The sequence below is a fragment of the Leptodactylus fuscus genome, chromosome 3, assembly GCF_031893055.1.
Source record: "Leptodactylus fuscus isolate aLepFus1 chromosome 3, aLepFus1.hap2, whole genome shotgun sequence".
NCBI classification, from domain to species: Eukaryota; Metazoa; Chordata; class Amphibia; order Anura; family Leptodactylidae; genus Leptodactylus; species Leptodactylus fuscus.
Genome location: NC_134267.1, coordinates 46236619 through 46263236, shown reverse-complemented (window position 1 = coordinate 46263236; position 26618 = coordinate 46236619). Strand labels below are relative to the sequence as shown.

Sequence of the window (26618 nt, the reverse complement as noted above, 5' to 3'; positions counted from 1 at the left end):
AAGGGAATGTGTAACAAAAAAAACAACCCATTTTCAATAATTATTCCTTTGGCATTTTTTTTCACATATAAGGAAATACTGAAAATGGCAATTTTTAATATATCCCACTGCTGGCCACTAGAGGGATCATAATCTCTGTAGTGTTTCAATGCACTACACAGGTGATTTGTAGCTGCTAAAGGACCTTTTGACGATATCAGAGGTCTTCAACAATCCCAATGACACATAATACAGCTCTTGACTGCTTGAAATTTATGAAAAGCAGAAAAGGCCTGTGCCAATCTTCTTACTATAACTATCTCAGCAGTACATACTGGTTTTTTTTTTTTACAGTGCAGAACTGTATATATGTCACTGCTGTCGCTTAAGGACCTGTGATGACCTACACAAAGGCTTTTAGCAGGCAGACATGCAGCTGCACAGGAGATAGTGTCGGCTCCTGTCCTAATTCTCCTGTGGGTGATGTGCATCAACACAGTAAACCAGGAATCTGCAACCTTCAGCTCTCCAGGCCTTGTGAAACTACATTTCCCAGCTTGCACTGTTGCTCGCTGTTTTGAGAACTCCCAGAAAAGTGATTGGAAAACAACTGTAGAGTCAAAGGTTGTTGATCCTTACAATACACAGATGATACTCCCTCTAGTGGGCAACAGTGGGAAATATTTAAAAAAATAAATAAATAAAATAAAAATAAATATATATATAAATTTTTCTATATTAAAAACTAGCATTACCCACGACTTTGTCCATGCCACTCTCACTCCCTGCACAAATCGCCTCCTACGCTGCCCCAGCCTCCCCCGTGCACCCGTCCTCCTTCCCCCTACATTCGTGGCAGCGCCGAGGCAGTTTCCCTGCCGTGCCACAACCAAGGGCGCCACTCCCATCCATGTACAGCACCCGGATCCATCCGCGGCACGTAACAACGCCCCCCGCCATTGCTATACATACAAACTCCAACGGGTGGCCCCACTACCTATTCCCTCCCACCATGCTGCCATGTTCATCAGTGTGCCCTCGCTCAATTGCCACGCCTACATTTCGCCACCAACGTATGGTGGCGCTGCGCTGGCTCCATAGGCCGCCCACACCCCGCCATGCACCAATAGGAGATGGGTTGAAAAACCTGCGCTAGCGTAATGCCAGGTCCTACTGCGGAGCTGGAGATAATTTTTGACTGGCGATTTGGGGTGAGTGACCCACATTTAGAGTATAGCCCATCTTTCCTTCCTGGCCAATATGTAGGTCTGTGTGAAATTTCAAAAAAATCCATTCAGCCGTTTGGCTGTGATTAGGGAACAAATATCCAAACACACAAACGTTCACCTTTATAATATTAGTAGGATATAATGGCAGTCTAAAATGAATAAGCCATAATTTACATTAATAAAAAAACAGCATCTTTTCGTAATACCTTTCCTTTAATCGCAAGTCCTTCCTTCCAACCGCAATAAGGCTGTATAATCTACATCAGACCAAGCGAAGACACTCCGCACAGACAACTAAATGACTGAGTATCCTCCTTCTTTCTTCTCTGTTCCTTAGCTGCTATGGACTCCTAGTATATCTTTCTCAGCATATGTATGTCTACTACTTCTGTAATATATTACTGTATATTATCCTGTATCTGTATTACTATGCTGCTGTAACATACTGAAATTTCCCCACTGTGGGACTATTAAAGGATTATCTTATCTTAATGTATGGCACTAGTCACAATGCAGATAATTGTCATCTTGTTAATTGATGATGGATGACAATAAAACTAGGCTAGTTCACACGGGGGGGGGGGGGGGGAGAAAGAGGCAGATTTTGCCTCAAAATCTGCCTCCATATAATGGTGGTCTATGGAAAAAAACTGCTCCAGAAAATTAAACCGCCTCAAGGTCAAAAAACCGCTTTCTAATTAGGAAGCTGTTTTTTTTTTTTGTTTTTTTTTTGTTTTGTTTTTTTCAGGACCAAAATAAGCCAGGAGGTTTTTACGTGTGAACTAGCTGTCCTTTCACATTTACTTGTCCAATATCAAACTATCCTTTTACTTTCATCCCCATGGATAGTCAGTGTGAGTGGTCAGGCCGTAATGATCAGGTCATTCTTTCTATGGTCCAGCTGGCTGCAGAAATTAAGATTTTTTTTTTTTTTTTAAAACTCTAACTTCTTTATCCATCTTTTCAGGGATGTTTTGCCACAGAATTTTGAAAGCTACAAGTTGGAAATACAAGAACTTATTTGTGTGGCCGATCGCTTGGGGGCGTTAATGCAGTATGAAACGTCTGGATTTCTACCAAACAAGAGAATCCACAGAGGTACTGTATAGAAGCAGGTATATGAGAGTTTCAGGAATGGCAAATGTCTGATGTGACGGTGAACAGAGCTGGTCGGCAATAACCTGGTGTAGTTGATACACAATGGATGGATCTGTGCCACTCCTGCTATCACTTGATCTTGAGGATACACTGCCGATTAGATATTCATGACCTATTGTAGGGATACATCATCAATATCTAAGTCGTGACAGTTCTGTTTAAGACTCAAGCACATTGTTACCATTTCATGTCCTCTTCACCACCAACACTCAAAAAGGTAATTCCTGCAAACTGGAAGAAAGCGGAAAACCTTTATGTGGGGGCTGGGCAATTAATCACAAAATAACAGAAAGCAAACGTCTGCTCATTGAATCAATTCTAAATTGCTCATATCGATTATTTCACTTATTCTGCCTCCATCCTTTCCTGTGTCACACAGTCAGGATTGCTAGTATGTTACCACTCTCCCTAATCTCCTGTGTCTGCTTCATACCTTTAGCGACTTCTCTGGTTATAAGGTGAACCCCTCTAAGACTGAGGCCCTCCCTCTCAATATTCCTACACCCGCTCTTGCACTACTCCAGGCTAATTTTGACTTTCAGTGGCGTTCTTCTTCCATCCACTATGTGGGGGTCCAGATTACCACCTCTTATTCCGTTCTCTACTCGGCGAATTACCCATGCCTATTCCGCGACCTTAGATCTCTTCTCGATAAATGGCGAACCCTCCCCATATCCCTGTTAGGTAGGATCGCCACGGTCCAGATGACCCTTCTCCCAAAACTTTTATATTATTTTGAGACCCTTCCCGTTGCGGTCCCACGTACTGAACTTTGTGGTTGGCAGAAGGCCATCTTCTGCTTCATCTGGCAGGCTAGGCGACACTGTATCCTGCGCTCGGTTATGCTGGTGGGCAGGGAGGGTGGGGTCTGGCTGCTCCAGACCTGTTGCACTACTATTGAGCTTCCCATCTGCATTGTATTCCATTTTGGACCGCTGCCCCTGCCTCCACCCCCCCCATATTATTTTGAGACCCTTCCCGTTGTGGTCCCACGTACTGAACTTTGTGGTTGGCAGAAGGCCATCTTCCGCTTCAGAGATACACAGCTCTTGGCCCGCATCAAGGATGTACGAAGTCTTGAATTTCTGACGGCCAGCCTCAATAACACATTGGAGGCCTTTGACTCCATTTGGTCCCTTTGGGATGCCTATTGTGCCCTGCAAGGCCTGTAACCTAGTAATCCCCCCTTCCTTCCCTTCCCCCTCTGTCTTTATGTATCTGTCTACCCCAGTATTCTTATTTTTTACTGCTCCTTCCTAATACGGTTCTCTATGTTGCTACCTGATGAGGGATTGGCGATTCGGCCTCTCCCTTTTCTTTGTATTCTACTTTGCAATTGTTTTCTTATTTGTTATGTTAAAAAATTTCAATAAAAATACAGTTAAAAAAAAAGAGATTGCTAGTATGTGAATAACCAAAACCAAACTTCAATATTATGTTGGGGAATGTCCATTACTTGCCATCAAAGTAAAATGTTCAATTAAAGGAGTTATCCAGTTTTCAAAAAAATATGGGACAAATAACAGGATGCATCAATACAAAATACGTCCTATTATATATCCTGTTTAAATTCGGTACCATTTATCTGATTTATTTTCAGGTCACCAACCACAGCTGTGATGACCCATTTGCAAGCTCACTACCCATCCCTTTGAGCGGTTCAGCCAGCAAATGAAATGTCACAGCAGCATGTTAGCTCCTTGGCCCTTTAAGCCACTCCTGTGGATGATTTATTGCCTGGTCACATAGGCAGAGGGGAGCCACGCTGCATGTACTGAAGAAGTGGGACATAAGATCTCTTCTGTAGCAGAGAAGGAGTTTGCACAAATGAGAAAGTGGAGAAGGGAAAGGTAGACAGAGTGAGAAACGTAGGAAACGTATGTACACACAGACAAGGAGCAGCAAGTAAACTAAAGCCGAGCAAAGGGTGCTCAACAGGGAGTATTTAGCATGTCTGTGGATTTATTTACAGATAGTTTTTGGAAGCTGGATAACCCCTAAGTCCTAATCGCCCAGTCCTACATTTTAACCTATGTTATTTTTGGAAAATATTGAAGCTCTGTGTCCCTTTCTTCTAGCTATGGGTTTGGCGGCTCTTGAAGTCATGCAAGCTGTCCAGAAGACGTGGATGAACTCTAAAGTGCGAATTAATGGGAAAACCAGACTTATGCAGTGGAGAGATATGTTTGACATCGCTGTTAAATGGAGAAGGTATCCTGCCCAGAAACTTGATGTGTCATTGTGAAACGCTATCCTTAATGTCCTAAGTATAGTACTGTAGTAATAGCTATGATGAACTCGGAAATCGTTAGAGCTTATTACATTATTATGCCGGTCTAACAACCCCATAAAACAAATTCCTGACAGTCTACAATTCATCATTCATAAGAAGCTAAATGGCATCAGCTGGCAGCATTACTATTCCTCTATAAAGAGGACCTGTCACCTGCTATAAAATGTCACAAGACTTGCATCATTTGTTAGCCGCTGTGCCCTCATCGATTACACAGACCTAACCCAGAGACTACAAAAGATACTGCCCCCATGGTGAACAAGAGCTCACTTACATACAACCTACCAGGGGCTATATCTTGTAAACCAAACTGATCAGGGAATGGAAGCAATTAAATGAGATGTCCTTTACCTTTTGTCCCCCATGATTTTGAGAATCTATCAAACTATCGATCTGACTCGCTGGCATCTTTTTAGTGGGGTATTCTGTAATTCAGTATAGGGGATACGTTTCTGATTGCTAAGCGTTCTGGGACCCCCACCGATCATGAGAACAGAAGCTTCCATGTGCCCATTGTCATGCCCTATCCACGTCTATATAACTGCAGAGTTGTGTCTGTTATCCCCAGTTTAGCACAGAACAGACATTACTTTATGGCATCTGCATTATTTTCTTTGATAGGTGTAATATATTTCTACAAAGCCTTTCGTTTCCTTGTTCTATTCCATTACTGCTGGTGGAGCTGTTGCTTTTTTATGTATGTCAGGCAGTTTACATAGATTTAGCACAGTGAGAGGGATTCCTGGTAGAGGTGACATGAAAAGCATGAACGGGTTTTACAGTAAAAGATAAACTGCATATTTTTCTCTTGTGCGCTGCACATAAAATCTGAATTATTTAGTCTCTCCAGTCTTGTATAACAGTTCACTCTTAGGGCTAGTTCACACAGGGTTCCGCGTGTGCACATTCCGTCGCATCTTTCCACTCCGGATTAGGCCCAAGTGAATGGGCCTAGTCGGGAGGGAGGTGTCACAAGGCGGATATCCGTGGCTGATTCAGCCTGAATCCGCCTGAAGAAAGGGCAGCTCACTGCTTTTTTTCCTTCAAGCGGGAACAAACCGCTAGCAGAAAAAAGACCGCTAACGGTATACTTAGAGGGGGCAGATTTTGAGGTGGATTCCACACCAAAATACGCCCTTTTTGCCCCGTGTCAACTAGCCCTTAGGGTGGTCAAGCAATTTGGTCAGGAAAAAATCCGCTTCAGGAATTAGGAAGCTTTTTTTTTTAGGTGTGTTTTTTTTTTTTTTATCTCAGATTTTTTCCTCCAGCACAGTGAATGGACCTTGAAAAAAACCGACTGGCCTTTTTTTTTAGGCGTTTTTTGGTGCTGTGGTTTCTGCAGATCATCAATCTCAGAATTCTGTGGCAAGATCCAGCTGGATGCCTGTTTTAGTTCCAGCGTTCTGCTTCGATCTGCCTCTCGTTGAAAAAAATGGGAGGCACATTCAGAGTGGGTACTGACTTTCGGGTACTGAAATTCAATGCCAAATTGAGAAATAGAGAAATTTATGAAAACAGATGACATACAGCATTGCCCCAACACTATTATTATTATTTATTATTATTATTTATTATTATTATCGTTTCCCCAAAAATAAGTAATCCCCCGAAAGTAAGACATAGCAGAAGTTTTGTTGAATTGCCTAATATAAGGCAATCCCCAACAATAATAATAATCTTTCTGCTCAAAGATTGTATAAAAAAAAACATTGCAACACTGTGCGCGATGTTCCATATGCACAGGTATGCTGGCTGCTGACAGTTACGATACGTTGTATCCACTGTTCCTGCTTCTGTAGGATGAGCTGGGAGATGTCCGCTGTGCATACACTAAGTATCGGCAGGGGTTGCACTCACCCAGATCATCCCACAGCAGCAGGAACAGTGGATATAACGTATAGTATCACAGCAGCGAGAGCAGCCGGCTTTCCAGTACACACGGAGCACCGCACACAGCATTCAGCCGGCTGCAATGTTTTTCTTCATACAGTCTTTGCACAGCGAGCACATCTCAGCGTAGCGCAGTGGTGGAAGCAGCACACAAAACTAAAATAAGACACATCATATCTTTAGGACCAAAATTTTATATAAGACACTGTCTTATTTTCAGGGAAACACAGTATTATTATTTGGTCTCAAACTGTCTTGCCGGTAATAGTGACTTCAATGATTTTGTCTTACTTTAACAGGATTGCTGACCCCGACCAACCAGTGCTTTGGCTAGATCAAATGCCAGCTCAGAGTCTTATTAGAGGATTCAACAACCACATCAATCTCATTCGGTAACTACCGAGCATCACAATATAAAACAGGGATTCTCAAACTTTTTCTACTTTTATTCCCCCCCCTCCTTCCTTCCCCCACATTGATGGATTGGTAGTTATACCCCAATAGCCAATCCTATGAATTCAGAGAATAGTTACTTTTTTACATTACTGTGTCCTATTCCCTTCTCCATGGATATTTGGGTAGAACAGTACCCATGCTGATCACTCTGTACTACCACATTACATAGTACTATTTACATTGCTTACTACTTTACATTTGGCCAATAAACCGCCCATAGCTCGCTGGATCATCAGGTGTTCTGACACGCTGACCTCTGAATGTATGGTTACATCTCCAATGTTATGTAAGGGCATATTTCCACGAACTCTGCACATTGTATTCCATCATAGAAGCACGGTGTCATTGTTATTAGGAGGTATATTATATGGCACCTGTGCAGAACACTGCTGACCACAATATAGTTTCATGCATAGACATCAGCATATCTGTGCCCTCTGCTTTACTGATTTGACACTAAAGCAGATTTTATGATGATGTCGGGTATTTTATATTCAACATAAATGGGAGATGTGACCTGCAAATTCTCTTTACGTGGCTACACCTGAAAATTGTTTTATCTCGACGAGATCCCGACACGTTTCCTGACATATCTGCTTCAGTAAATACTTTTATTTCCCAATCTCAATACTGAGCATCTTTCCTTCTATATCTGTATTGTGGTGTTCCTCTGTTCTTATTCCTAGACATTTATTATTAAATTGTCCTTCCACATTCTGACTCTGTCCAGTCAGAATGTATTATGTATATATTATGGGTCCAATCATGAACCATGGAAAATGGCCCAGTTCTGAAATAGTTAAGAAAGCTATATGAAATGCTTTATTATAAGTTATTTTTGTAAATCACACTTTCATATGTGTTTTACAGAGGTCAGGTGATCAACATGCGATATCTTGAGTATTTTGAGAAAATTCTCAGCTTTATAAAGGATCGAATAATGATCTATCACAGGTAAATATATATTTTGTGAAACTTGCATGTAAATGTTGGGTCTTTTAATTTCCAGTTGCCATAAAAGTGGGAGTGTTGGCAGAGTCTTATTTTGCTTTCATACAACAGATTTAGGAAAAGTTGTCAATGTGAATAATATTGATGACCGATCCTTAGGATAGGACCGCAACAGCAGATTGGGGAAGGAGGGGGTCCAACTCCAAGCACCCCCCCACCACCACCACCACTGTTCAGCAGTCTACCAGAGCCGTAGTGTGTTTACTTGAAATTTTTTTTTTTTTTTTTTTTGTTAGTGCCAACAATCCTAGAGGGCTTTCAGAAGTTAAAGAAGCATTAGAAAAAGTCCATAAAGTAGAAGACCTCTTACCAATAATGAAGGTAAGGTTTCAGCCATATATTCATTTTGATTGTGCAGACCGTGACAGAATATAAAGATACAGTAGTGGATCTAACATGTCCATACTTTTTAGGCCTGGTATACATCTGTGTTCGGGGATCCCTGCAAACGAAAATCTACCCGCATTGAAAAGCGGTTACCTTCAGGAAATCCGCGGACCCCATATATTATAATGGGGTCCGTGGGGTCTCCGCTCGGGAAGGGAATAAACCTTCCCTGCCATCTCTCTGGGAGCTCCGGCTGAAGTTACAACCAGCTCCCAGCTTCAGTATCTGCACGATCTACGTGCAGCTACTGTGTTCTGGCTGGACGTACCGGTACGTCCTGTCAGAACAAGGCAACCACTTCCCGGACGTATAAAGTCTATGGGCGGTCCGGAAGTGGTTAATATTACGTCGTATACAGACCAAATAGAATACTATATGAGCGTGCTTTCTATATGGTTCTGTAACTAAATCTGAAACCAATGTAAAAGGCCAGGCATAAGGGATAATTTCTGTAACAAATCTGAATTCACATATGTTAAATGTCATCCAGATTTCACTGTATCCTTTGCTAAGCTTAGTGAGTACACTTGAAAATCTACAATTTATTTTTACACTATAGGTTAAGAATGTCGAGCACCCCCATATATTGGACTGTAAATTGCTGGGGATTTGTCTGAACCCAGTCTGTTACTGCCTAAAAGTGGAAAAGGCACGGTGTAATGGCTGGCAAAGACTTTGAGCCAAGTCTTTTATGATAGTCTGGTTAGTGGGTGCATGACAATACTATGGTTGTTAAGGTAGTGAATCCAATGAACCAGACTATCACAAATGTCTACATAGATCTTTATCACAAGCCAAAATTCGTTGGACCAAGGGGGATGAAGGAGGCTAAATAGCCTTTCAGCCTTATCCTGTCACAGTAACTAGTTCTCTTCTGTTTCTGTCGGACCCCAGATGGTCTTGCCTATACGCCACTGCTGCATTCAGACTCCTCACTGCGTTGAGGAGGATTTGCCGAGGCGTAGAGCCCCCCCCACCCCCATCTAGGTCTAGGTCTCTTAATCTCCAATGTACAGTAGTGTTATAAACTGGGCAGCCAGATGACCGCGACATGGCGGACTATGTCATTTACTATATTCTAGTTTATGTTCCTCGCAGCCTTTAGGACTATCCTAAGTCAGAATTTTATAGGATGAAGTAAAATAATCTACCTGTTCAGTTATAAATTGATAATACTTATATCTTACTTTTTATAAGCAGTTAAACAGCAAAACAAGAGATGGGTTCACAGTGAACACAAAAGTGCCCAGCCTCAAAGATCAAGGGAAAGAATATGATGGATTCACAATAACTATAACAGGAGATAAGTAAGAAACACATTTCTGTATCTGAACCTCCTTGTATTTATCTGTAGAGTGGCGTTCCTATATTCTTTAAGCCACTTATTTTTATTTTTTTTTCCTTTTCTTCCAAGATTAAGAAAACTTTATAGTGTAACTGTGGTTATATATGACCTATATAACAGAAAATATTCATATACTGAGTGGCCACTTTATTAGGGACATAGGCCACTTGCCATTTATCAGTTTGTGCAAGTCCATATTAACACGGGAAAACCGACCTATCGGAGAAACTTGGGGGGAAAAAAAGCATGGTCATGGCAACGGTCAACGTTGTGGGGTTTACTTGTACAACAGTGTCGAGAGTATCTCAAGAATGGTCTGATTGAGGACAAACATCAAGCCAAAGGCCATCCTGTGGACATGAAGAATCTGTCGATGAAATGGTGTCAAGAATCACTCTGGTGGTGCACAGTCCAGGAAAATGCAGCTGAATACTAAACTGTCCCATAACTTGTCCAAATTGTACATCTTATTGTTCCTAAGCACGGGTGAACTATAGCAACAGGCGACCAGTTTGATTGCTGTTTATGGTCAACTGAAATGGAAAGAATGCAGATGGGCAGATGAATCCAGACTTCTGTTGGTGAAAGCATCATGGATCGCTAAAGCCTTCCGGTCAAAAGTGTAGGCTGGTGGCGGTATACCCAGCACACAATGGGTCCTCTGATACCTGTGGAGTTTTACCCTTTCTTGACAACTGCTCACCCTATGGCAGAAGGAGGACCGTTCACCATGTCACAAGGGTCATAGTCACGGGCTCGCTCATACAACATATTACAGCTTCCTGTCCTTGTTTTTCTATGGCTTTCACAGTCAAATTGTTGCAAAGGAGGTCCTATTTGCTATTAGATGGTTGTCTCTAATAAAGTGGCCATTAAGTGTATATTTAGTTTTATCTTCTTTCCTTTTTGTAACTTTGACATACATTTTATAAAGGGAAAGCTTCAGACACTCCACTGCTGCACATATTAAATTCATACAAATTACTCTCCATCTGAAAAACTAAGGTTATTTCACATAGCGCTTTGGTTTGAGGTTATTATTAATTTTGTCTGTTTCATGTATAAAACTTAGATAAACATGGGATTCCAATATTTTTAACAGTATTGAAAAATAAGATTCGTCCTGGAAATAATTTGTGTTAAACGTAGTTGTATAGGCCAGTTTCAGTAGTATGAGAGGTGTCTGAAACCATTGTTAAAGGGAGTCTCCACCTTAAAATTGTGTGCTGAATTAACTACTAAGATATTGTTTTCTGATTCAGAGCTACCAGTCCCCTGCTTTTTTCCCTGTTGGTTTCAATGTGATACACGCGCCATTCACTTCAATGGGGAGCGCTCGTATGCCGGCTCCCATTGAAATGAATGGGATCTGCTTTGTACGTGCTGATTCTGAACGTGTTTTACGTTCAGAATCAGCTCAGTGTATACTTAGTGTGAATGCACCCTTATTGAGTTTAACCACATGTAGTGAGCTCCCATGCCTCCTATAGGACAGGCAGCACTTTTTTTTTATTTTTTTGTTATGCAGAGATTCAGATACCTTACAGAGACCGAACTAAAACCCAGAGCTCCGAACACTATAAATAAAAATGAATTTTCACAGAATGTTTCTAACTAAATGGTAAAAAGAAAAAGTGAATATTTGTCCAGGAACATCTTTTTAAGGCGGAATAAACTCACTTATGGGAAATCTGTTTCTTTTGCCAGGTTCTTTTTACCCAGAGCTACATTTTATGAAAAGGGGTTTTTCACCAGTTAAACGTTTTAGAAGACTCTCAGAATGGGCAATACTCGCCTCACCGATTCTCCCCTCATGCTCACTTTCTAATGCCCAGTTCCTCCACTGATCTCTACTTCTTGCCCCCCCTTGACAAACAGAAAATATCTATTCCACCAATCACTGGTCACTGGTGATCCTCCTCAGCCAGTGATTGGCTGAACAGTATTTCCTGTGTCAAGAGGGACCAGGAAATAGAAATCTGCCTGGACCCGGTGTCAGGACCAGTGGAGGAGAGGTGAGTATTGCTGCTTTAAAATATAAATATATATATATATATATATATATATATATATATATATATATATATATATATATATATTTTTTTTTATTTATTTTTTTTTTATTTTTTTTTTAAGCCATTTTGAGGTTTTGTTTTTTTGTTTTTTTTTTTGTTTACTGTAGACCGTATCCGCTTCATGTAGCTGGTGGTAATCTATAGAATAGATTCTATTCAATCTATAGTGATGACCAATCAGTTCAGCAGCATTTACAAATGAGACCCATCAGTACTGCATTTGCTTTCCTAATACCTAGTCTAAAGCTCGTATAAAAAAAAAAAAAAAAGTACCTAATGCCAGGGACTCTACCGTCCGTTTTTTTCACAGTGGAAACCACAAAAGCAGATCAAGCAAATGGAGGTGACCCATAACCACAAGGTGTAAAAGGGGCTATAGATTAGTAATCCATTTTTAGGATGAAATCTAAATGGAGAAGCGAGCCAAATAGTTTTGCATCATTGTGATAACGGATACGTGGTCAGACAACATACAGTTGTCGTCTTTCCACTTTCCTACTTCAGGTAGCTGGTTGTTAATAAACAGCAATATTACAGTACAGTACAGTATTACATATTAGGAAATAGGGTATTGCTTTCCCCCCACAAAACAGTGTGACTATAATGCATTAAACCTATGTCTGGTTGTAGATATTATTTTTAAATTTCCACTCTATTTTGTTTCCCCCCACCATAATTTAATGTAAAGTATCCCCCCTCCCACAATCTCTGCTCCTAGCCCACCCCAAGAAATGTGGGCATTTGAATTCTTTTTGGTACAGTAGATGGAGTGAATGGAACAAGAAATCCATTAACTTTTCTAGCCTCATAGGCCTATATTAGATAGATAGATAGATAGATAGATAGATAGATAGATAGATAGAACCTGTGCATATAAAGAGTATGTATTGGTAAGTATAGTATTACAGGATAGGACTGCCCTTCCTTAATCTTGTAATATTTTCTGGTTTAAAAAGCGATCTATCACAAATCCTATGTTAAAATCTGTTACTGACAAATAACAGATCACAGACAAAGCAATTTATTGTAGATTTCCCATTTCCGTTTTCCGTTTGTGATGTTTTGAATGCTCTCTTTCAGAATTGGTAATATATTGTTTTCAGTGGAGACACAGACAACAGAAGAAAGAACACAATTGTACCATGCAGAGATTGAGTCTCTGTATAAGGATCTTACAGCAAAAGGGAAGGTGTTGGCACTTTCTACAGAATTAGGAGTGAGTAGAATTTTAACATTTTATTAAAATTTTGAAAATTTCCAATAAGTCTAATCAAAGCCAATAAAACATTTTAAGGCTAAGGCACTACTTAGGGGGCCGCAGCCAACACATTGCATTTTTTCTCAAAACGCTTTTCACAGAAAGTCCGCTTCAATTATACCTATAGGGAAACTGCTGGCGTTTCCGTAGAATTGACTTGCTGCCATTTCCAAAACTGCACATATTTTTCCCCAATGTGTGGATGGAATTTGCTAGCGTATCATCTCTTTTGCAGTTAACTCAAAGAAAAAACAATGCTAATGGCGTAATACTATATAATAACGTGAATACAGATTATGCAAGCTGTCATATCGGTGATCACCTTTCAGGATTGTTACAATCGTTCACAACTAGAGATGAGCGAACAGCACGCACCCATAGAAATGAATGGAAGCACCTGTGACGCCGGCCGGACGCCGGCAAAGTCAGCGTCACAGGTGCTTCCATTTATTTCCATGGGTGCGTGCTGTTCGGATCCACTGATCCGAACAGTGTTCGCTCATCTCTATTCACAACCACTTGAAGTGCATGTACGGTCCGCAGTAAGCGGCTGCTGGCCTCAAAGACGCAGGAAAATTCTTTCCACGTCAAGATTAGTAGTTTGCAGAAGAGAAGAGACAGTGAAGAGTTCTGGTCCGAAAATACAATCCTTTCTTTCTTTGGATAAATGCACAACGCGTTTCGGGACTAAATCCCTTTCTCAAGTGTGTAAAGTGTATACTTGTTCACACTTGAGGAAGGGATTGTCCCGAAATGCGTTTTGTTTATCCAAAGGAAAAGGATTATATTTTCAGACCAACGCTCTTCTCTTATGCAAACTACTGATTCCTTTTGTAGTGACTGTAATGTATGGATACATGGACAACTGGGAGTTACCATCCTGCTTTTTAAGGGGGTGTTTCACTACATAGTGTGACACTGTCAGACGGTTTATGGACGCACCCCCTACTGGTAACACCCAGCTCTTTCTAAATTTCTACAAGTAAAAAAGGAATGGTACAAAGCAGACTTCTAAGGTGCCATGAACCAGCATTGTTTTATAGAATACATTTCAGAAATTTTTTTTGTATCAGAAGAGCTAATGGGTTCCCTGTAACTTCAGTTTGTTTATTGACTAATGATACTTTGCCAAATCTTTGCAATGAACTAGAGTTAGTGCCAAAAACTTTGTTATTGTAGAATAGAACATATCAGCCGTCTGTCTTCTCAAGGTGACCAGAAGGTATTGTCCTATTTATAGACCTGCATACTTTTTAGCTTTGCACATATCCTATTTCATTGTGTAGTTTAATGCATGAAATTCCTATCCGTGCAGAAATGAAACAAGGCCACCTTATATTCTATAAATCAGGAAAAATATGCCTGGTATGGTCATAATGTACCGCAAGTGTCAACAATTATTGACAGGTTCACCTAACCATGAAACTAACCAGCGCATTGCTGTGAAGCCGTACAGCAGTAATGTATTGTTTGTAAGGCTCTTAACCTTGCACTTGGAAAGACTTTACTGATTCTTGGAATGCTTCTTCTTTGGTTTCTAGGAGGCAGATGTTGTATGTGAACTGATTCTGTCATTGGTGTATTATTTCTACAATTTAATGCCGCTCTCGCGGGGATCCAGGTCAGTGTCATCCATTATAATAAAATATTTGGAAAGCTCAATGTACTATTCATATTATTTTTACAGAAGCTGAAAGGAGAAAGTATAGTGGAGGTGGCTTAAAATAATCTATGAAAAACTAAGGCAGGTTCACGAATAACAATATCGCCCCGTCAATCCATATCAAAATTTGCAATGACCTCCAAATGTTGTCAAATATAAAATATTCTTTAGCAAATAGGAATGTTCTGTAGTATAGGACATTGCGATCTTGAATGCTTTTCTGCTATCCATTCTAAGAAATGCAATATAAACAGCTGCAAACATCTGGACATGTGTTTATGAACATCCACAGATTAATCCTGCTGTATACGCCGCAGTCCCGGATACTGGCATCAGAGTAGTGTGTATGAAAGGGCAATTGGGCAAGGTTTTACTGTTTACGGATTCTGGAAGGAAAAGTGCCAAGCATAATAGTTTCCTCTGGTGTTCCAGTTTCTAAAGCTGTGTCTTATGGGTGTAGTCACAAGATGTCAAGCAATGCTTTGTATTAGCCAACCACAAAAATAAAGCTTCACTTTATAATTGGCAAATTCTATATTTTACTGTAGAACACTTAAGTTCTGCTCTGATAAGATGGCTCCCCCTGTTGGGTATAGATTGGTATATTCCTGATTGATATACCGTATATACTCGAGTATAAGCCAAATTTTTCAGCACAGTTTTTGTGCTGAAAAAGCCCCCCTCGGCCTATACTCAAGTCAAGGGAGGGGGGGGGGGGGTCTATGACCAGCCGCAATAGTAATGTATAGAATCTCCCATAAAATAGTGGAAAAAAAAAAAAAAAGCTTTAAAAAAATATAATATAAAATAAAGTTTTAAATCCCTCCTTTCCCTAGAATACATATAAAAGTAGAAAATTACGGATACACATTATACACATTAGGTATCCCTGTGTCTTATAGTGCCCGGTCTACTGAATATAGGTTATCTGCAGTGCTCCTGTTCCATCAGGAAGGGGTTAATAGGAGCACTGCAGATACCCTATATTCAGCCAGGCATATAAGTGGGGGCAAAAAACCCAGTCCTCAAGCTCTGGGAAGGGGCAGACAGACAACCAAAACACCCCCTTCCCTTCCCCAGCAACTACTGCACCCAAAAACTCCACCCATTTTAATTTTTGAAATTTTCCAGTAGCTGCTGCATTCCCCCCCCCTCGGCTTATACTCGAGTCAATAAGTTTTCCCAGTTTTTTGTGGTAAAATTAGGGGCCTCGGCTTATATTCGGGTCGGCTTATACTCGAGTATATACGGTACCTTGTGGGGAAGTTAACTCGGTAGAAGCAGTGGTGCAGACCCAAACAGTCAAGACGGGGAAAAAAACGTACAGGAAACTGGTTTATTTAGAGAAAAAGAGGAAACTAAATAAATCTTGACTTCTGGCACAAAAACAGCAAAACAAAATACAGCCTTAACTTCAGGCAAACAGAGAACAAAATCCTGCTCGTCTGAGCGACTAACTAAACAGCAATTTTAACCTAACTATACGTGTGGCTTACTATCAGCCACACGAACAAAACAAGCACAACTTTGTCTCACTGGACTCAGGGTTGCAGGACAGACCCACACCTCCTCTCACTCCTCGGAACTGCATTGGATTGCAGGATCTGCTTCCTTTTCTAGCCCAGTAATGAGCCAAGGACTCACACCTTGAGCTGAGGCCTACTCAAGACCCGCACTGTATCACACATATGTCAGAAACCTGGGGGATATAGAGCAAGATTCCAGCACCCTGCCTGTCACCTTCTCACAACTTATAGATTGGGTATATACCTGATGGTATAGCGTTTAAAATTGACCTGTCCTTTACATTTAGTATGTGAATAATTAAGGTCCGTCACTTGTGACCCCCACAGATCAGCTACTTGAATCTGCAGGAGCACTTGAGCGCCACTTTCCCATTACAAGCTAGTGACATCATGTTCACTCAGGCTAGATTCACATCTGCACACAGGTTTCCGTTCAGGGAGTCTGCTTGGGAAGGTCTCGTAATCTGCATAAAAATAATAATAAATTATAATATTTAATAATAAATTAGCGGCCAAACAAAGCAGTTTTGATAAATCAATGTATTTAGAAAAAGTCTTAAATCCACCTAAACTAGCAGTATAGATAGGATCCTTGTTATGGGACAACCCCTTTAAGAGGAATGTCAGCCATTTATAAAGTAGTTTGAGTCTGGCTGTGGAAAACATTGAGCCTACTAACTCCACAGCCTTGATATAATATATTACCCCAAACATGAAATAAAATTTCTTGGCCATATGAAAGGGCTTATTGACTTTACTCCATTGACAAGCGACTTGTATGTTGTGGTCAGATACATTAAAATTTGATACATAAAATCTTATCAGTTCACATACATATCAGATTTTCTTCTTTTAGTGGCTACTTATATAATTTATGCTTATTTAGCTTCTGTCTCTCTCTTGTTCAGGTCCCTCGACAGACCCAAATATCAGAGAGGTGACACTAGTGTGATCCTAGCGGAATACCGTGTAGTCCGCCCTTATACTTTATTTATCCATCTAACAGATACAATTTATCTTCTGGATCTGAGATTCACGGATCTTTAATTTCTGGAATAACTTTGTCATTTACCAAATGTTTTCTGTCTTCCTGTGTTTCTTTTCTTCCGTAGTGTGGTTGCTTATTCTGTCATTATGGGTGCTTTAATGGCCAGTGGCAAAGAGGTTTCGGGGAAGATTCCTAAAGGAAAGGTATGTTTAGTGTTTTCTCTTATGCCCAACTACTCATTTTATAACCAATTCTTCCAAACAAATGGTACACTCCATTTTATAAACAGAATTTCCCCCTAAAATATAACATTGGCCATATATTACTAAACCATGGCTGAACTCGGGTCATTGCTGGACATAAACTTCATAGCACATGTATATATGTATGTGACAGCAAGTGCTTAGGGGTTCATTTACCTCATTTCGTTTTTAGCTGGTTGATTTTGAAGCTATGACCGCACCGGGATCAGAAGCGTTGAGCAAAACTGCCAAAACTTGGATGAATTTAAGAAGGTAAATGGAAAAACTCATATATATATATATATATATATATATATATATATATATATATATATATATATATATATATATATATATATATATATTTTTTTTTTTTTTAAAGAGGACCTTTCACCACCTGGGACGCGTGATGTAATACACCGCTATAAAGCCGACAGTGCGCTGAATTCAGTGCACTATCGGCTTTCACGTTCTGTGCCCACAGTGAAGACCTGTCGGTTCCGGTACCGTAGCGCTTCACTGTCAGAAGGCCGTTTCTGACAGTCAGTCAGGAACGTCCTTCCTCACAGCAGCGTCTATAGCGCTGTACTGTGAGAGCGGTGAGGATCGCCTCCCTCCCCTCCGGATAGTACTCGTCCATAGAAGAGTACTGGGGGGGGCGTTCCTCACCGCTCAGCGTCATGGCTGGACGGTAAGCAATGCCCCCTCTCACAATACAGCGCTACTGTGAGGAAGGATGTTCCTGACTGACTGTCAGAAACTCCCTTCTGACAGTGAAGAGCTACGGTACTGGCACCGACCGCTCTTCATCGGGGGCACAGAACGGGAAAGCCGATAGTGCGCTGAATTCAGTGCACTGTCGACTTTCTAGCGGTGTATAAAACCGCATGTGCCCCAGGAGGTTGAAAGGTCCTCTTTTAAAGAAATTAAAAGTATAGGTAAAAAAATGTGTGTATTTGTACATAATATGAATGTAATATGGCAATATTGCTTTGTTCCCTAGCTTACCTGCTTCCTATAAGAGTCTTCCATCTGTATCAGAATCATTCCCTACACTGAGAGCAATGATTGAAGTCTTGAACACTGACTCTTCCCTTCGCTGCATCAAGAAGTCATGACGGGTTTTATATTTCTACAACTGAACGGGACCTTTTGCTTATTAAATTATTTTTGATTTTATTTTTTTATTTTCTAAAAAGTGCAATTGAACAAACTAGGTTCTTTACCACTTGTTTGTTTTTTTTTTTTTTTTCTTTATACATTTTCTTTGAAGACTTGAACCGATACAATGTCACTGAGCAGTTAAGAGACCAAACCAAATGTTCATATGTGAAATCAAGATAAGCTTCTGGCCATACGTTACTGGTCAGGTTTGTGTTTTGCAGATGATTGCGGCAGATTATTTCTGGGTCTATGGAATTCTTTTATTTTCTATGCCATTTAAGTTTTAATCTATAAATTTGTTTCTAGGTTACAATAAGCAAATCATTTTGTGTTTATACGGGAGGTACGGGTAACAATTACTTTTGGTTTCCCTACAGTAAGTTCTTGCAGTTCACTAGGATGGCCATGGCCACTTTTTTGTTACCTCACCACCACTGGGCTGGGATTGAGCAGAGAATTATGGAAAAGGTCTTCTTGCAGAGAGGTAACTTTAAGTTCCTGCACCCCAATGCAAAATGGGCCCCCAATTACCATGTGCTGTCAATAATTCCAACGTCGTCTTATGTTATAGAGAGGTTTTGGGCCCCGTGAGACCCTGTAGCGATAGCTACATCTGCATCCCTGCCTTTCTAGGTCATATTCAGTAATTATATTATCGATTTATATTCTTATTCTTCTAAGATCATTTGGAACTTAGTAGTAATATGAATGGTTACTGAACATTATCTCCACTTTCCCTTTTTTTACCAGTTTTTAATAAAATTTCCTCTTTCATTTTGCCCACTGGACCCGGGCACCTGTTGACTGGCTTTGAAGCTGTGGCACTTTATGCTTTATTCTTTGGTGTTTGCATGTGGTTTCACATGGTTGAACATTAAATACATATGTATATAATATATAAATTAGATTTGAAAGGGTTTTCCACTTTGGACAGTATATTTTCCTTTAGAAGGTCCATCAGTGACTAGCTGTTTGTATGGGTGCCCCTCAGCTTACTGAGGTTTTCCAAAACAATTGCAACGTTTTGCAGCAGCTCTCATCTTATGGCTGCTGCCGAGGGTTCCCGAGTGTGTAAACAACCTCTTCTACCCAACTACTTTACTAATAAAATATATCCCATACGCCTGATTTTCTTGGTGTAACTGCAATAACTTTCTCTAGGGTATTCTTATTTTATATTTTTAGTATCCATCTAAGGAAATTTTTAGGGGGTTAATTAAAACTATTGAACCGCTGATTATTAAGCCGATTTCTAAGTTATCCCAAAGAACAAAAGTAATGGAAGTGACCGACCTGGTTTTACCTTTCTATTCTCCATATCTAATGGCTTCCTTAGTTACAAGGAGAATGAGGTCATTGGAGTACGGGGAGCACTGGACGCAGTCATTCAATTTTCAGATGTCATTTTATATCTTTCAGTAAAGGCAGCTATGGTAAGCTATTGTAAAATGAACAAAAATGTGATTTCTATGGACAAAGAGGAAGTGGTGCAGCCATGAGATATACCTCGTACATGCTAAATATACTTGAACTTTAGTATGGAGAATATTGCAGCTGAATCTTTTGAAAGCACAATATTTTGGTGGAAGTATCAACTGATGTCAAGACAATAAAGAAATAAAGGGTGATATTTACCTCAATAAACCTAATGTCTGCAAGTCTTTATTTGCATATAGACCGTATAATATAGACTGTATAATACCGGTATTTTTATTCCCAGTTCCACCACTGCTCAAGGTGCCTATGGGATAACCGTGTGAGGGTATATATTTATTTTGCTCACTTGTATAGCATCATCATATTGCGCAGTGCTGAAAACCTACACCTCAGGGTGCCCCATGTGGCGTTTTATGTCCCTTTAAAGTGGATGAGATTCTAGAGTATCCCATCTGCACATAGCAGAAAAATACCTGCAACGGAAAAGCTGTGATTTCCTATAACAGCTGCGTTCTCAGAAATCGCAGCATGTCCATAAACACTGGTGGTTTCCGTATAGGTATAACTGAAGGAGAAAGTCCACTAAGGAAATCTGCAGACTTTCTGTGAACCTCAATGCGTTTGCCACGGTTTTTCCTGCAACACTGTTTCCATATGTCCCACCCTAATGGACGAAACTTGTGCCCAGTTATTCCCGCCTTAGCAATGTTTTGCTGATATAGGAATATCATTTTAATTTCCTGCCGTTTCCTCCTTTGCAGATGGTTTTCCAATAGATTTAGGAATATGTTAAGAGTAAATTCACATGTGTGTCAGTTACTACACCAGCATTAGTGAGGTGTGCTCATGGTTAACCCTGCATGCTGGAGTTCAAGTGAGAGCTACATAGGGGACCTTTGCAACCAATTTATATATATATATATATATATATATATATATATATATATATATATATTAGTGTGTGTGTGTGTGTGTATATATATATATATATATATATATATATATATATATATATATATATATAAAATTTATGAACCTTGCTATGTGCCTTCACATAAACATATGAAAGGGCCTTTCCGAAACTGTTGCTACAAAATTGTGCACTCCTTGCTTTGTAACAGACTGTATTCTGTGTGAGATTTTTCGCTTCACCTCACAATAGATCCATCTTTGCTTCTGATTGTTCGTGGTTTAGCTACAAAGTGCAGATCTGCGAGTACATTTTACCGTTCCTTAGTTTCGGCAGGATCATGACTAGTTTTACAGTAGAGCTTGAGATAAGGTGCTAAGATCTGTTACTGCGGCCTGTATGTGCTAATGCAAACATAATAGACGGCGCTGAGGCTAAATTTACAATTCTTTCTTTTCTGTACTGCGAATATTTTTGGCCCATCTATATATAAACCTGCTGTGAGGAAAAACATCTGGAATTGGTGTCCCTGAAACTATCATTTGATTCTTTTAATCTCTGCCAAGAAAGATGCCAACTCCTTTTTATATATTCTAACATTTCAGGCTACAATACCAAACATGGATAAAGAATGGCACTTTATTATCAGTTCCTATAAGAGATGTTACCACATACTGCACATAGGATTAAGATCAGGAAGGAGGATATGGGACCAAAAGGCTCATGAATACATATTGAATGCATACCGTTCCCTGATGAGTGATCAGATACGTATGTGGCGGTGACTCCTTTATTGTCCAGATGTAAGAATGGGACCGTTTGGACTGACTAAGTGAATGCAGTCCACACCCGTCACATATGGACAGTAATGTGTACAGTATGAACAACTTCTGGATATGTATTTCTTGTATATGTAATCTAATGTTTTAAAGGAGTTGTTCCAATAATGACACTTATTCCCTAATCACAGACCCCCACCCATCAGGAGAAGGGACCCCGAAGTTCCCCTGAATGCTTGACGTGAATAGAGCTCTGTTGTGGATATATGGCCAGTACTCCATTTACTAGTATGGGAGATGCTTTATAACCGGGGTAGGCAACCTTCCGCACCGCAGCTGTTGTAAAAGTACAACTCCTAGCATGCAAACTTGCTCTGCTGTTCTTGGACCTCCCATGGAAGTGAATGGAGCATGTTGGGAGTTGTAGTTTCACAGCAGCTGGAGTCTCGAAGGTTGCTGACTCCTGCTTTATTATAACACTGCAGTTTACATTACATGCAAAGTAATGGGATTCTGGCTAATCCTGTCCACAGCCTGCAGAAAAAAAAAAAAAATTCTACAGTGGAAAAGCTGTGTTTTTCAAAAATTGCAGCATGTCAATTGTACCTACAGAAACACTGGTGTTTTCCATACAGGTATAACAAAAGCAAAAAATCTGCAGAGGTATACTCTATGGACCTACTGCAGAAAAAAAGCAATGTGGTCTTTTCATGGATTTTTTTTTTCCTGCAGCTTGCTATGTAAGGCCTTAGCCTAAACATTCTCGAGTTTCCCAGGAGTGAGATGTATTTTGTAGAACTTTCTATTCTGGTTAATAAATGACGGTTCTAAACTGGGAATATTTAATATCTGATCAATCCCCTGCAGCTTTTGTTTGGACATTTCCCTGGTACCCTGCTGGTATCTATTCACTATTCACTCAGCTCCAGCAATGACAAGTCTGACACCTTGCCTGCAGGGTCATGTTTGAACACTCCAAGTGATATCTGAAGAGTGATAAATGGAGACTGGTGCTGGACCATCAAAGTGTCACCCCAGGAGTGGAAGGGAATTGGGAAGGTGAGTGTTACTCCTTTTGTTATATTAGACCGTTTTAAGATATTTGTAAATTAAAAAAAAAATTAATGTGTTGGATAATCGCTTTTAACTCTGAATAAAGTATTTAAAAATGTTCTTAATAATTTGCAACAATGAAAGAACAAAAGGACGGCGCTCTCGGGTCCAAAGGAATTTATTCAAAAGGAAGATTGCACAACGCAAAAACAGTTGCCGCATTTCGGGTCGGAACCCTTTATCAAGTGCGTAACTTCACTAATCGAGCTTCACTCAAGCTAGGAAGAAATAGATCCTATCCGGAGCGCTACTCGGCCTATTTAACCGTACCGCTCCATGTGCCACTTCCGGGTTGAATTCACCTGAAGTGGCACATGGAGCGGTACGGTTAAATAGGCCGAGTAGCGCTCCGGATAGGATCTATTTCTTCCTAGCTTGAGTGAAGCTCGATTAGTGAAGTTACGCACTTGATAAAGGGTTCCGACCCGAAACGCGGCAACTGTTTTTGCGTTGTGCAATCTTCCTTTTGAATAAATTCCTTTGGACCTGAGAGCGCCGTCCTTTTGTTCTTTCATTGGTGCATCCTCCTGGTTTTTGACCAGTGTTATAGAGACGTGCTGCCACTCTCACTCTGACGAAGCCTAATATTGCTTAAAACGGAGTTGTGAACGGAGTCACAACCCAATCAGGTGAGAGGCCACCAGGTCCTGAGTTCTTTTCATAAACACCAGATAATTCATCTATATATTTATAATAGACCATCTACACTATAAGTGTGCTCGGTGTCTCTCTATTCTCTAATAATTTGCAACGTCCTCCATAATAATACATTGAATGTCAGCATTTTAGACATGATGCCTGAGTGGGTGCTATACCCGCCAGGTCTCCACTGTAATATATATGATCAGTTACTTCTCTCATCATTGGCATTAACCCTTAAATGTGTTTAAGACCTCGGAGGACCCAATGATACCCCAGCCCCACCATATTGAAGAAGACCACTGTACCATGGAATGAGATCTAGGAATGTACAGCTGTCTCCCTGGCAGCCAGGAACCTACTGAAGGCTGCCAGGAGTGTCTTCAACATATTTCTATTACAGACGGCCTAAGAAAGCCATTTAAGTTATTGCAGAGCTGAGTGGTCAGGAAGGTCAAAGTGCAGGGGAAAGTAAGACGTGCACATTGCTAAAATGCTGCTCCCTCATGTCAAGGAATGGTGGCAGAGCCCCACTGATCATGAATGTCCTAGAGATTGTCATCATTGATATATCAGTGATCAAAAGTCCCCTAATGTGACATCTGACAATATCATTTGTCTGTGTGTTCCATCCTGCTGTCTGCTCAGTACAATGAAATGTTTGCTTTACTTCTTGATACAATTCTGAAGTTATTTGTAAAGGAATTAACAAGTCATCAGACTTCTATCACCAGGACTATCTACAGAACAAAGACTTAACTAACCTACTCATAGTCTCACCTATAGTAACTAATAAGACCTCCCATTGTTACAAGTCTGCTAGGGGCAATATAGCCTATGTGTACAGGCTCTCAGGCTGGGTTCACACCAGCACTTGAACTCCACGGTTTTCTGCAAGCAGCACTTTTTTGCATTTTTCGCCCTTTTTGAACGGAAACCCGTCGGACTCCATTATAGTGTATGGGGTCCGCGGGTAACCACTATTTTAAGTTGATGCCAATTGGATCCCCCAAACGGAGACCTGAACACAGGTGTGAACCTAGCATAAAACAGTATCTATGACTGAATTACATTGACTGACATTGCGTAGCCATGAGAAGAAGGTCTGAAGAACTGTGGCTGTGCCAACGTACTGGTGTCATAGACTTGCTCAGTTGAGGATCAAATGAGTATAACGATATATTCCAACAGGACGTAGTTTGTAACAGAAAATATCTATTGCAGATACACCAAGGAATTTGCTAAGAAATTCATTACAAAAAAAGCATGCAGATTTTGTTGCAAAATTTGCAATATTTTCACTGCAAATTTCACATTACTTCTTGCAAAGGGAGAAATTTGAAGTGGAAATCCTGAACGTAAAGTGATTTGATCAATAATTTGGATTGCAGCTATTTTTTTTTTCCACATATTCCAAACAATTGGACTGAAGGAAATGTTTATATTTTCTACCTGCAGCAGTGCTGTTTAGTCCTCCATGAAGCATTATATGACTACAGTTGCACTTTGGCCCTGGTGCCTGAAGGGTCCCCACCCCCACGTTAGATGTGTATCAACTGCACCTGCGGATTTCACGTGGGACTGACTGACAATCACATGACCCCAATCCGACCTATTGCGTCAGCACTCCAAGGGTTAAATATCAAAAACTTTACTCCACTGTTCTCACCTATGAAGAAATTGGTTGCGTCGTAGTATCAAATCTGCTCTGCAAAGAAAATTTGACTTAGAAAAAGGAAAGTGTAACAACCATATCATGTATTAATATAAAGTCACATTCCCGGATGCGTCCTTGTGGTGTTATATTATTGAGTGTGTGAATCCAAAATGACTCACGTTGCCTGAGCTTGTGTATACGGTCACCTCCACGTCTGGGTGATGGTACTTCCTCCAATACCTGATAGTCTGATATTATTCTACATAGTATGTGACCCCTCTACTAGATTTTTTTTTTTTTTATTTATTAATGTTTCTGCTTTGCATTTTATTTTATTCCACTTAGTTTTCTATTTTCTGCATATTTTGTATTTCTTCATATATGCATTGTTATGGTAAACTTTGCTGCAATCAGATCATAGATTGACACCCTGTTTAACAATCTATAGATCTGCACATTGCGTACTATATACTATTACTGTAATGTGGCACGATTGGTAACTTAGTTACTTTTATCTATTGTAGAGATTTGTTGATGAAGGTGGATTACAGTGAAACGCAGTGGCGGGTGCAATCTTTTCTCCGGTGTTCTCTATCTCATCCCTATAGCGAATTCTTGATAGTGATGGTTACAGTTACTAAGGGGTTTAAATCAACCTTAGGCTGATGGAAATCGCAGTGTGTCCGCGCTGTGGTTTTAAACGCAAAGTGAGCATGGGATTCACATGAATCCCATCCACTTGGCAGTTACTGTATAACCCAGGGTGTTGCTGCCGTGGGCAATTTGTGGCGTTTCCAGCACGTGGGGCCCCAGCCTTAGGGTATGTTCACAGGGCGGAAACCTTTTCCGTCGTGTGACTTTTCTGTGCACCTAGCCGCAACGGGATGCAGATGCAGTGCATCAGCATCCCGCTCCTGGTTAGGCCTGAAGGAATGGGCATAACCAGGATCTTGAGCTGCGGATGCCACGTCTGTCTCAGCTGCAGAAATTTCTGTGGGAAGATAGGGCATGTCGCTGGTATGGTAGGCCTTTTAGCAGGCGCATTCTGCGTCAAAATCCACCTACAAAAAAACTGTGTGAATATTCCCTTAGTGTGGTTAGGGTAATCTGTGGGTCTCCTTGGTTTATGGGCCACATGAAAGCTGTAATCTCAATGCTTGTGCCAGTATTTATGAACCCCCTAAGGTCTGGTTCACATCTGCGTTCAGTATTCTGTTTGGGGGTCCCCAAGTGGACTATTTGAACACATTAAAAAGCAGTGACCAATGAAAGCACACGGACTCCATAGACTGTAATGGGGTCCGTGTGTTTTCCACACAGTATCCGCATGAATCATGCAGAGAAAAAACTACTTTAAGCTATACTTTTTTTATGCAGGAAACACACAGACCCCGTTACAGTCTATAGGGTCCGTGTGCT

The 26618-nt window shown here is 40.5% G+C and overlaps 1 protein-coding gene across 2 annotated transcripts in view; it reads left to right on the top strand.

The window, feature by feature from the left end:
• The window catches only part of TTC13 (tetratricopeptide repeat domain 13), a 43119-nt gene extending 22838 nt beyond the window's left edge, over positions 1 to 20281 (top strand). The window contains exons 13-23 of one of the 2 annotated variants that reach the window (XM_075267474.1): positions 2176 to 2306; positions 4445 to 4577; positions 6849 to 6941; positions 7876 to 7959; positions 8253 to 8337; positions 9604 to 9710; positions 12904 to 13039; positions 14623 to 14702; positions 17383 to 17461; positions 17694 to 17773; positions 18504 to 20281. In XM_075267474.1, coding sequence (XP_075123575.1) covers positions 2176 to 2306; positions 4445 to 4577; positions 6849 to 6941; positions 7876 to 7959; positions 8253 to 8337; positions 9604 to 9710; positions 12904 to 13039; positions 14623 to 14702; positions 17383 to 17461; positions 17694 to 17773; positions 18504 to 18618 — 1123 coding nt within the window. In that variant the 3' untranslated portion in view covers positions 18619 to 20281. Of the gene's footprint in view, positions 1 to 2175; positions 2307 to 4444; positions 4578 to 6848; positions 6942 to 7875; positions 7960 to 8252; positions 8338 to 9600; positions 9711 to 12903; positions 13040 to 14622; positions 14703 to 17382; positions 17462 to 17693; positions 17774 to 18503 lie in introns of both variants that reach the window. The other variant, XM_075267473.1, reaches the window with a different exon arrangement.
• The last annotated feature ends 6337 nt before the right edge of the window (positions 20282 to 26618 follow it).